Here is a 12,871-nt window from a genome sequence, read left to right on the forward strand (position 1 = left end):
ATCCCCATCCCCCCATCCCCATCCCCTCATCCTCATCCCCATCCCCATCTCCATCCCTCCACCCCAACCCCATCCCCATCCCTCCATTCCCATCCCCACCCCAACCCCATCCCCATCCCTCCATTCCCATCCCCACCCCCATCCCCCATCCCCTCATCCTCATCCCCATTCCCATCCCTCCATCCCCATCCCTATCCCCATCCCCATCCCTACCCCATCCCCACCCCATCCTCACCCCACCCCCACCCCCATCCCCATCCCCCATCCCCATTCCCATCTCTACCCAATCCACATCCCCACCCCTACTCCACCCCCATCCCCATCCCCCCATCCCCATTCCCACCCCCACCCCATCCCATCCCCATCCCCCCATCCCATTCCCATCTCCCATCCCCATCCCTACCCCATCCCCATCCCTCCATCTTCATCCCCACCCCATCCACACCCCCATACCACCACCTCCACCCCTCCATCCCCACCCCCATCCCTCCATCCCCATCCCTATCCCCATCCCCATCCTTACCCCATCCCCACCCCATCCTCACCCCATCCCCACCCCCATCCCCATTCCCACCCCCATCCCATCCCCACCCCCACCCCACCCCATCCCCCCATCCCCATTCCCATCCCCACCCCATCCCCATCCCCATCCCCACCCTCACTCCACCCCCACCCCCATCCCCATCCCCAGCGCGGCCCGAGCGGGCAGTGGCGCGGCCCGGCCACCAGGGGGCAGTGGCGTCATTCGCCACCCGCGCCCCGCCGCCCGCGCCCTGGGGCAGCCGGTCGCTGAGCCGCGCGGCCTGGCGTGCGCTCCGTTATTGTTTTTTGATTTATAAAGCGCCATTCCTGCGCCGCCCCCGCTCCAGGGAGAGCTCTCGGGAGCATTAACGAGCAGCCCCGAGCAAGGTGGGCCGCTGGACGGCAGGTGGACACCTGCAGGGAGAGCTGTGACCGCGGGGCTGTGACCGCTGCAGCGGAGGCGGCTCGGTCCCGGGGGGCAGGGGGGGGCTCGTTCCCCTAAGGGGGCGACGGGGGCAGCTCTGGACCCTGCGAGCGCAGGCCTGGCCGCCCCACCTCCTGGTCTGCGAAGGAAGGGAGCCCGGGCAGGGCCTGGGGACAGCAGGAAGAGAAGGTGAGGCCCTGGGGCACCGCAGGCGGGCCTGCTGGTAAGACACCAACCAAAAGCAGTGATAGAAATGACAGCTCCTGGAGTCCAGGGGAAGGGCGAGCCCCCGGGAGCTGGCAGGGCCCGTGACACCGGGCGGAGGGGCTCGGGCACTTCCTTCCAAGGCTCCTGGGTCACCAGGGCTCCACGTTCACCTTGGAAGCCGGGTGGGCACCGTTCACCTCTGCTCGGGGTGGCGGGGACCGGGCCAGGCTGCGGGCTCCCTGGCCAAGGAGGCAATGCAGGGCTGGAAGGAAGCCCCAGGCCCTCCCACACCAGCTCGGCCGCTCCTGTGCTTTGCTGGCCTCCGAAGGAAGCCCGGATGCACACGCACACACACACCGGGAGTGCTGTCCCCGCAGAACCTCCCAAGGAGGTGGCCTCCGTCCCACAGGTGTTCCCGCCAGGTGAGAGGAGAGGACAGGCAGCCGGGGCGGCCAGGCCAGGCCGGTGTGCCTTTCTCCCGCCACCGGAGGGGAGCAGGTGCGGCCGCAGGGCAGTCAGGCGCTGGGCCCAGAGGCTGCCGGGGACCTGGACCTCTGCGGCCCGGGGGACAGGGAGGGGACCCTTCCCGAGCAGCCCTCGGCCCTAGAGGAAGGCCACGAACCATGCACGTTTGATTAAGGGAAGGGTTGAAGACAGAGAGGAAACAGGCCTCCCTGCTCCGAGGGTACCTGAGTCTTTCTCGGTTCACTGGTATTCTTAAAACCAGCACCATCATTCTGCCTCGGTTAGAAGAATCCGTCTCTGCTAGAAAATCGCAAGCCCTGGGAAAAGTCCCCGGGCATGGCCGATGTCACCATAAGACAATGGCATGTACGTCGCCGTGGTAAGCGGGGAGCAGAGGATTGAAACAAGGAGAGAAAGGCTGGGGCCCCGGAGGCGGGAGCCGGGGAGCCGGGCAGCCAGGGCGGCCAGGTCTATCCGGGCTCGGCTGAGTCGAGGGGGAGGCGAGGACGACCTGGAAGGACTTGCGGGTGCAGTTAGGGATGAGCAGAGAGGGGTCGCCGGCCCTCCTGGGAAGTCCAACCCAGAGGCGGAAACGGCAGACAAGCTGGCCAGGGGGGCTTGTCTCCAGCCAACCCGCCAACTCTGGGGAAAAGACGGGTTGCCACGAAGGGACAGCGGGGTGGAGACTGGAGGTGGAGGCCCCGGGCCCAGCCGCACGCATCCGTGTAATCGGTTCAAGAGCCCCGGGCGCCAAGCTCAAGTGGATGCGGGCTTGAGTCACGGCTGCCTCTGGCTTGGGGCCGCTGTGGGCGGGGTGGCCGGGCCGGGCGGGTCGCCCCGGTGGGGTCTGCAGCCCGGCTGTGGCTCCAGATATCTGCCCCGGGGCTGACTCTCAGCTTGGCCGGGACAGCTGAAATCTGAGTGGGTGGACACCGACATCATCCTCTGATTTCCACAGCTGTGCTTTCCACGGTCCCCTCTCCTTCCTCCCCCGGCCAGTGTCTTGGAGGCGTTAGGAGGTGAGGGAGAGTTCCCTATCTCCAATTTTCCTGGGGGGAAAACTGTGAATGGAAAGAATGGTTGGTCTCCAAGAAAGTCAACATCTTCCATGACAAAGGACTTGCCCCAACAAGTTGTTCTAGAGTGTTAACATTTTTTAAAAATTTTTATTTATTTATTTATGATAGTCACAGAGAGAGAGAGAGAGAGAGAGAGAGAGAGAGACAGAGACACAGGCAGAGGGAGAAGCAGGCTCCATGCACCGGGAGCCGGATGTGGGATTCGATCCCGGGTCTCCAGGATCACGCCCTGGGCCAAAGGCAGGCGCTAAACCGCTGCGCCACCCAGGGATCCCGAGTGTTAACATTTTTTAAAAAATTGTGCCACTTCCTGAGCCCTAATCTAAATGTTTTGCGTATCATAAATGATCCACTTTAAGCTTCGGACAATCCTAGGAGGGAGCTACTATTATCCCCACCCTGCAGATGTAGAAATTGAGGCCCGCGGTAGTTTTATGGGACTCACTCAAGGTCCCAGCTGGCAGTGGTAGATTTGGGATTTGAAGTCAGGTCTCAGACTTGGAACCCTGGGTATCTCCTCTTTATTTCCACTATTTTTGTTGTTGTTGATGTTCTTATTGAAAATGGCTTTATAGGTTTTGTAAAATAAAGCGTGGAACGTCACCTCAAGGTCTACCACGCAGGGATAACCAGAAACAGGTTAATGAGTATTTTTCAAGACATCTGTCTTCTGCTTTCATTTTAAGACAAGCTGGTCAATACCCAGGTTATTCCTACTTCAGAATTGGTCACAACACATTGAATTGAGTTGAAGTGGGTGGCTTTTGGTCTTCAGATTTTGTCTAACTGGGTGGGCCTCTGTTCTGTGTGGGAGGAAGTGCCTTTCTGACTGCAGAGTCTCTTCACCCCCCGCCCCCGGTGTCTGCTATTCCACCCCTGTAAAGGCTTGGTTCTAATTTCCATGCCTCATCAGTTCTTCCTAACATGGTCCCCCAATGCCCCCATGTCAACTTCATCATCTTCCAAATCAGGGAATATTATGCCCTTTGCCTCTAGGGTGCAGGACATGGTGGAGGAGACAGTGATGAGTGTACCCTGCATGCTTCCTTGATCTCCGAGGCCAGAGACTTTTGGGGAATTTCTTTCTAGTCAGTAGGACCACAGTCGGAGCTACCATTGAGACCTGACAAGCTCTCTGTGAAGGATTTTTAATACTCATGACAAATGCCACAAGGCAATTCTATTAACCCATTTTCTGTGAGAAGAAATCAAGAAGTCAGTGAGTTGCTCAAGTGCACACAACTGATAAATGTCAGGATTTGAACCGAGGTCTTTCGAGCTTCAAAGCCTGTGTGCGCTACATTTCACTGCTTCTGTAAGTCACATCTCTATCACAGGTGGGATGTCTGGTGTGAGAGAAGCCTATAGAAAAATGCCAATTTGGGGCCAGGGAATATTAAGACCAAGCAAGGCTTGATGGGAACAAACACATGTGCACATACACACTTTGTATCAGCACATAGTCTATCCCCTTCTTTTTGAAAAGGGCCTAAATAAACCATCCTGTGCCCGCCAGAGCTCAAGCATGTGGCTGGACCACATCGGGATCCAGCACAACCATAAAGCTGCTTTGTTCTTATTGTGCAGTGTTCTAATTATAATATGCTTTCCTGAGTCAGATGAAGGGGATCAACTATTGGCTGTTAAGTGGCATTTTTGAAATCCCAGTGGAAGAGACCATGAATTTATTTTAATGCATATTTACTGATAGTTTAATAATCCTATAGGGAACAAACTGAGCCATAATAATTAATGGAACAACGGTGATAGAAGGATCCGGAAGTGCTGATGTTCAATGAGGTCAACGGCTAAATAAGGAGATTGATGCGTTGGTGGCTTGTATTATCCAGGAGAGCAGCTCGTGCTGCAGAAATGACCCCAAAGTCTGCTTTGTGTTTATCAAAATCCTGATCAGGCAACTTTTGGGTCTGCTGTCTTCCCAAAGGTGTGCAGGGACCCAGGCTTCCATCCTGTAGCTACGCCCTCTGGAGCATGTGGCTTCCAAGATTACCAAGGCAAGGAAGAGAGGACCAGGGGGCAGGTGGGAAGCTTTTAAGGCCATATTCTACTGTCAAAATTAGAGTCTCGTGCCACCCCAAGAAGGATAAGAATTGATTAGGTGCCACTGTGCAAATCAGATCTAACCTTCATACTTTTCATGACATCTCTGTTCTCTCTCGGATATATCAACATATTTTTGGATGATAGTTCCAGGATTTTGGAAGCAGAATGATCTGTGATGGTGAGAACTTGTCATTGGATTTAGGGCCCACCCTAATCCATTTCAAATCTTTAACTCAATTATAGCTGCAAAGACTCTCTTTCCAAATAACGTCACATTGACAGGTTCTGGGTGGATGTCTGTTTTTCTGTGTGTGTGGGTGATGGTGGTGGTGGTGCATGATTCAACCCCCTACAAGCACTATCTAGAAAGAATAAATGTTAACATATTTTCATATGCCCCTGGTATTTTTTTTATTAAAAAACTAAATGTTACTAATAAAATGGAAGTCTTCTTTAGGACCAAGAAGGTCCCATTTCTTCTCATGCTTTACCTTCCCTCATCCTCTCCCTCCACAGACCCAGAACCCTGAGCAATTTACTGTATATCATTCTAGATCACATTTTTATATTTTCATTACACTCATTTTCTCCGTAATAAAAGGATAGTATAACTTTATTTTTTTTAAGTTTATGTAGGTGGCATCTTGTTGTATACATTGCTTAAGACTATTTTGTATATTCAACATTTTGTTTTCAAGAGCTGTTCCAGTGGAAAAGCATAAACATAATTATTCATTTTAATGAATATTTTAAATTCCATTATATGAATATGGTGCTTTTAATTTGTTGCCTCCAATAATGTTGGGAATTTAAATTGTCTTCGAATTTTTTTCTTACAAACCAGTTAGTGGTAGGGTTCTTCAGAGAAACAGAACCAATAGGATGTGTCTCTGTGTGTGTGTGTGTGTGTGTGTGTGTGTGCGCGCGCACATGTAAAGTAATTATCTATACCTATATGGATCTATACATATAGGAATATATCTCAATATGTATATTGAGAAAGAGAGAGGGAATTATTTTAGGGAATCAACTCACATGATTATGGAGGCTGGCAAGTCCAAAGTTTGCAGAGTAGACCAGTAGGCTGAAGACCCAAGGAGGAACTGCTCAAGTTCAAGTCCAAAAGCTGGCAGGATTCCTTCTTCTTTGGGAGAGGTCAGTCTTTTCTTTAAAACTTCATCTGATTGGTTGAGGCCCACTCACATTAGGGGCACAATCCTTATTATGGAGAGCAATCTGTTTTACTCAAAGTCTATTGATTTAAATGCTGGTCCCACCCCAAAAAATGTCTTCACAATGGATCACAAGATAAATGGGGGTCCTGGCTGGCATTTTATATTTGTGAAATGGATTTGATTCTTTAAATAAAAATTATGATTGTTTTGGTACACAAACAATATGTGAGGACACACTCTGTGAAATATGCAAGATGATATGGAAGTACAAAGAGCGAAAGCCTATATGGCCATCCTTTCGAATGCAGCTATTGGAAGGATGAAACGGGGCACTCCACTTTCTTCACTGGCTTTTTCCTCATTATGAGGAGCTTGAACGTTTCTTCAATTATTAGTGAGTAATTGAGGGTTTATTTTTATTTTTATTTTTTTTGAAAATCACATAGATTAAGCCGGAGTCAGGTTCTTTCTCCAGACCCGAGGCAGCTTCTCTCAACCCTTGCCTTAGAAGCAGATACGATTATAACAATTCTCTAAGGTCTCAGGTCCACGCATCCTTACAGCTGCTACTTCTTAACAGGATCGTTCACTTTCGGTAGCATCAAACGCAAATAAGCAGTAGTCCTCTAGCTTTAAAAATCCATTTTCAGGAACCCACAAACATTTCATGAAACCTGAGGCATGTATGTAATCTATTTATAGGTACTGTTTTCCTCTCTGTCCTCTCTCTATGGCCTCCATCTCCACTATTATGCTCTGATTTGCTTAATTCAGTATTTCTCAACCTCAGCACTATTGGTACTGGCGCTGGATAATTTTGTGCTGTGGGAACTGTCCCGTGCATTGTCGGATGGTGAGCAGCCCCCCTGGATGCCAATGGCATCCCCTCCCCAGTTGTGATGACCCAAAATGTCTCCAGACCTTGCCAAATGTCCCCTGGGGGCAAAATCACCTATAGTTGAGAACCACTGATTTAACTGAAAAAAAACAAAATAAAATACCTATAGCAGAGTCTTTCAGAGAAAGTACTCACTCACCCATATTCACCTAGCAAATACTGAAGCAGAAAGGAAACAAGAGTTTGAAAACATCACCTCCCCACCCAATTTATCCTTTCTGGCATTGCCTGATTTCTGGTTGCTCTAAATTTTTAGGCTCTGGCCAAAGTTTATTTCTCTGTTTGCTATCTTTAGGAAGAAAAATTTCATAAGTAAAAAGGTATGGTCAAGACAAATTGAGAGCAACTATAGGAAGAATCTGTCTTTTATTTCTATGGCAGGAAATGATAATAACCTAAAAGGGAGGTTTTCTTAAATTTTTCTGTCTCCTTAATTGAATTTTCTCTTTTGCTTTCACAGTGGGGACCAGGCTTCCAGATGTTATTATTGTATTTTGCCTTTTGATGTGAGGGGGAGCTTCAGGCAACCAAGATTCACAAGAATGAGAGTCTTCCCTTATTTACAGGGCAGATCTATGCCAATCATACAATCCAAGGCAAAGTTAAGAACGTGAAAGAAACAAAAATGTTTTCCAAAGCACAGAAATGCGCGTGAGGTCCATTCACAGGATGTGTACATAGAAGTTACCAAGTGTGATTATTGGCTTTCCCTGCCATACATTAGGAAAGAAGGGAGATCACAGAGCGAGTGGCTGCTTGCACCCCGATGGAAGAAGACAGAACAAAAACAAACGTAATTAAAAATGCTATCTCAAGTCTTCACTATCTTAGCAGCTGGAGGTTGTCTAATATACAGGATAAACAGCCATCAACACTTCATCTGTCCCCATGAGTAATATCACAACCCAACGTAATGCTGGATTTTTATTTATAATGACGTCAGAATCATCAAAGCAAGGTTTGTTTGTGTTAAAAATAATCGTTTCTTATGGATGGTGGTGATGGTCCCACCATCACCATTTAAATCCTATACACTTAAAAGTGAACTGCACTTAAAATAACTAGAATGATAAATTATATGTTGTGTATATTTTACCGCCATTTAAAAAAATCAGTTATTAAGAGGACTGGGAAGTTTGTGATATGTTTTGGATAAAGAAATGTAGCCCAAAATGGTTATGATTAAAAATGAAAATGTGCTGCTTGAAAGGATAAGCAAGAGCTAGCTTGATGATTCACTCATGAATAGTCTCTTTTATCAAAGAAGCTTGATATACATGATGTCACTGGAATTAGTTTAAAAATAGCAAGCAATCACACATTCTAATAGAAAGAATTGAATGTTGTGATTTTGGGGAACTGGCTTTTATTTTTAACTCTGACAATGAAATATGATTACAAATCCTGTGGTGTGATAATGGAGCTTAAAAAAATAAAAAATAAAAAAAAAATAATAAAAAAAAACAACCTCCCATTCTATGGTTGGGCTCCTTCTACAGCCTGAGCCCAGCGTGGCTCCTCTGATGAGTGTTGGTTTAGGGCTTTCCACATGAGCATCTGGGGTTGATGGATGAATACATTTACTGTCTGCATTGATAACAACGAACAGATTCCTGGTGGCCAGCGCTGAACACACAGAACCCTCCCGGGCCTCGGGGAGTAGCTGCTTTTATTCAGAGACACCACCATTTAAAGTTAATTGTGGCCCTAATAGCCAGGGCATTAAGAGCTCACTCACACAAACTCTCACTGTCATGTTCCCAGGACCCCGCCAGGTACATTATAAGGAGCTTTGTCATGTCAGATGACAAGGGTGGACATCGCCTGCTTCCTGCGGCAATATATTTCACTTGACATTTCTGCTTTTTTACATTAGGATGGGAGTCATTTGATCCCACGTTAAAATAAGAGGGCTCCAGATGACTGGCCAAGAGGTGGTGCTGTGTTGTTCTGTACTGACCACTGACCCTCCCTGAAACTGTTTTTTGGGACAGGCACTTCAAATCTTTTTTTTTTTTTTTTGGGAAAATGAGATGCAATATTTGGATTGGAGTTCATAACTTTTTTGCTTTGTTTTGTTTGTTTGTTTGGGTGTGTCTTGTATAGTGAAAACTCCAATGTTCTGCAATCGAGTCTTAAATAGATATCACTCGACAGGGGCCAGTGGATTCATTAAAAACTCTTCATTTCCATCACATGCAAACCTCAAAGCCTGTTTCTCCGTCAGGATAAGTGGTCTAACGAGCATAGCTAGAGGCATCCTCCACTCAATGGCTAAGTAGAGTTAGGACAAGAGTTTGAAAATATCAGCCATCAGTCCACCGGAGAGATTTGGGCAGCCAACTGGAATGGAATTCTCTGAGGAAAGAAAGGATTTTTTCTGAATCATTTCCTTAGGAGAGAAATAACCACACCAATTTCAGTCTCAAACTTTCTAAGTTATTTCTCAAAATCTTTGGAGACTTTTCAAACCAGTTCTGAAAGTTTTCATAAAGTCAAAATGGCTCTGAAATATCCTGTCCAAGTGCAGAGACCCTTGCTGAATGGATAGGGTGTGATGTGGTTTTCTGAGAGCTTGTTTGGATTTCAGGAAGTGAACAAGATAAGCTGAATGGCCTTTTCCTGCTCTGACGCTTAAAAAAAAAAAAGTCCTGCCCAAAGATGCTTGAAAGAAACCACTGACATTTCCTAACTTCAAAAGAGCAGAAAATCTAACTGGGAAGAAAGAGAGTCACAATTAGAGGCTCAGGATGTAGCAAAGACATATCAAACAGTAATGCAAATCGTGACGAATTTAGAATAAACACACAGCTCTTAAGGTTGCATTTTTATTTGCATTTTGTTTTGTTGGTTTTTGTATGAACTTCCCTGTTAAAACGGCTGAACTAGGAACACACCTGTACCGTCTGAAACGCTTCCCTTTTCCTCCTATTTGCTTCTGTTCTTCGCAATTCACAATCGGGAGCAGAAATAATCTTGGCACCAGGAGTATGCTGTTTGGAGACTGTTTCAGAGAAGTTCTATGTTGATGGAATAGCCTGGAGCTGAAATTTGTTTTTTGCTATTTGTTTCGATCGAACAAAAAGGCATCATGGTGTATCTTCATTGCATTTCTTACTTCAGAATGAGTAGAATTTCCCCGGGGAGGAGACCACACAGCTGCTCCTGGGTGTGAGTTTTCACCTTGAGAAAATGTGAGTGCATCGTATTTAGCTCGTCACAGGGGTCTAACTCTACCGCTGCCTTCGGACCCGCACCCCAGCCCTAAGCCACCTGGCAGAACCAGGGGAGCGGCGCTCAGCCTTTCTCTGGGGAGCAGGAAAGAGGAATCTGCCCTGGTCGGGCCTTGGACAGCCACGCGGGGGTCCCAGATCCTCATTCAACAAGTCTCCTCGTGGCCCCCTGAGACGACAGGTGACCTGCTCCGACTGCATCACTGCCTGCCCTGGAGACCTGCCATCAGGCCCCTGGGGCCGAAGTCCCTACGGGGGGGACAGCTCCTAAGCCCTCGGAATCTCATTTTACATGTGCATCAAGGGGGGTGCGGTGCCCCCGTCTCACGGCCCGTGGCTGGGAGCACTGAGGGGGTTTGGTGAGCCGGGGAAGTGTTGCACCTGCTGGCCTGGGTCCCACAGGGCCCCCTGGTGCTTCACAAGGTGGGGAGGTTGCATCGGCAGCCACGGGGCCTTGAGGCCCTCACTGTCTTTCAAGGAAGGGCCAGCTGGATCCCAGAATGATCCTTTCTGGGAAAGTAACAATAAAGCCTAACTTTCACTTGTAACTTTATCCCACACAGGCCAGCAAAATGCGTAGCGTCACATATTCCATCTCTCAGAAGGAACTCTCAGACTCCTGGGGACGAGTGCGCAGCGTGACTTGACTTCATTCGTGAAGCTCTCATGTCCCTCCAAGTCCCCACGGCCCAGGTTTCCTTCGATTCTGCGAAGTCCATCTCTCCGGGGGCACAGCGAGAAGAGCAAGAGCTGTTTGACTTTGCAGGTGCCTGGCAGTCAGTGACGTCACAGCGTGAAGCCTCCCCCCAGCAGGTGAGGCTGATGTAAAGGACCCAGTGAAACGCCCAGGCTCAGACATGCCAGCCTGCCTTGGCCTTTCGCACGAAAATGTTGCCCCTGAGGACCGGCCTCAAAGAGCTTCCAACTCTAGGGAAGGGGGTGGCTTCTGCTCCCCCAGAGCCAGATGCACGGGAGTTGTGGGGAGATGCAAAATGTCCAGCCGCTACTTTGATAGGTCTTTAAAAATTAAAGTAGCCTCAGCTCTAGAAGCTAAGAGCAATTTCCAGGAGATTAACAAGGAAAATTATTTATCTTCCTTTTTGAACTAGCATGTTCATAATGGCAGAGGAGAATAAACATAAGATAGCAGTGAGTGCTTCTGTCCCGTGAGCCCGTGAGTTTCCCTTTATCTATTCAGGAACATTCTCTTCTCTTCTGGGAGCCTTTTGATCTTTTAGGGAGAAAAGAGCATTTGATGGCATTGAACTGCTCAGCCGGGCAGCCCTCGGGAGGGGACTGTGTCCCAGGGCCTTTGAGTAGCTTTGGGGCTGTTCTCCTGTCCCAGATCCTTGACCTGCCTGATATCCAAGTTTCTCCTCCACCTCCACCGCAATTGCTGTTAGATCAATTCAGGAACATTCTATTCAGAAACCAGCCGTGGCCAAGTCACTTCCTGGCCCCCGAGAAGCCTCGAGGCCACCTTCCATCAGAGGAATATCAGAAGCGGCACATCCTGACGGCTCCGCACCAGGCTCAGGAGCAGTTGGGTCTTCCCTTCCCGCCCACGGCGGTGAGCTCGGGCACCCCTCGGAGGTCAGGCTCTGTGGCCTCCTCCCAGGAGGGCGCACCCCCAGCCCTCGTTCAAGGAGGGACGAGCACCTGCTGGCTGCTCTACCCCAACCTCACGGCACCCTGTGGGTGGGGAGAGGGTTTGGGATGGGGCACGCTTTGCCTGGCCCCAATCACAAAGTAATTCTCTCGTTGCTGAAAACACTTTTCTGCTGAAATTCAGAAAGAGGTTATTTTGAAGTCACGCCAGTAAAAGCGCTGGAAACAGTGATGGGAGCTTGAGCTGGAAGCCGGGGACATATGCCCCATGCTGATTCTTCATCCCTCTTATTTATTTGCAGGATCTGAACTAATTTCTCAGCTGTAATCTACACCACCCACCACCTAGGAGCTTCCCAGAAACGTCCAGCAGGGGAGGGGGCGGGCGAGTAGCAACGCTCTGACTCTTGGCAGGGCCTGCCCAGCGGCCGACTCCACTTCCAGGCTGTTCTGGCTTCAAAATTCACTTAGACGATCTCCTCGAAATAAGCAAAAAATATTGGCAGCAAACGGTTGGATGAAAAGGTCCCAGTTTTACGAGAGGACAGAATGAATGTGTTGCGGGATTGGCCCGCAGAGGGAGGGCGTGGGTCAGGGTGCTTGTGGCGGCCACGAGCACTGGCCTGGTCTTAACGTTTCCATATTTTCTTCATCCTGCATGGTTTTTTCATTAGTTTGTTCTTAAAAAAAAAATCATATTAGGAAATTTAAATGCATGTTACCAAGTGACAGAAGCTGGTCTGAAAATACTGCGCGCTGTACGATTGCACCTGTACGACCTCCTGGAAAAGGCACGACCGTGGAGGCAGTAAAAAGAGGAGTTTTTGCTTGGGACTAGAGGGGAGGGAGGGACGAGTACGCAGAACAGAGGGCAGCTTTAGGGCAGTGACACTACTCCATATGACACTGCACTAAGTGTCATAGGTACACTGTATGACAGGTACAACAGCAAGAGTGAGCCCTACGGTAAGCCGTGGATTTGGGGTGATGATGATGTGTCCGTAGAATCATCCATTATGACGAGTGTACCGCTGGTGGGGATCTTGATCACGGGGACGTCTGTGCATGTGTAGGACAGGGGCGTTTGGGAAATCTCTGTACCCGCCTCTTGGTTTTGCCACGAAACTAAACTTGCTCTGAAAAGTGAAGCCTAGCAAAAATATATCACACTAAAATGTTTTTTTTTTTTTTTTTAC

The 12,871-nt window shown here is 48.9% G+C and overlaps 1 protein-coding gene across 6 annotated transcripts; it reads left to right on the forward strand.

Annotated features, from left to right (window-relative positions):
* The first annotated feature begins 766 nt into the window (after nt 1-766).
* On the forward strand, nt 767-12,582 carry LOC144306424 (uncharacterized). Of its 6 annotated transcripts, none has more exons than XM_077885845.1 (5): nt 767-1,135; nt 7,295-7,792; nt 8,941-10,880; nt 11,413-11,637; nt 11,978-12,582. In XM_077885845.1, exons 3-5 carry the CDS (start codon nt 10,734-10,736, stop codon nt 11,987-11,989), a joined length of 384 nt encoding a protein of 127 aa, XP_077741971.1. In that variant the 5' UTR covers nt 767-1,135; nt 7,295-7,792; nt 8,941-10,733; the 3' UTR covers nt 11,990-12,582. The 6 variants fall into 6 exon arrangements, 5 of the variants coding, with proteins under 5 accessions (XP_077741971.1, XP_077741970.1, XP_077741969.1 ...); XM_077885844.1 differs by having other exon boundaries at nt 10,631-10,880; XM_077885843.1 differs by having other exon boundaries at nt 7,295-10,880.
* The last annotated feature ends 289 nt before the right edge of the window (nt 12,583-12,871 follow it).

Source organism: Canis aureus, chromosome 37, assembly GCF_053574225.1.
Source record: "Canis aureus isolate CA01 chromosome 37, VMU_Caureus_v.1.0, whole genome shotgun sequence".
Lineage (NCBI taxonomy): Eukaryota > Metazoa > Chordata > Mammalia > Carnivora > Canidae > Canis > Canis aureus.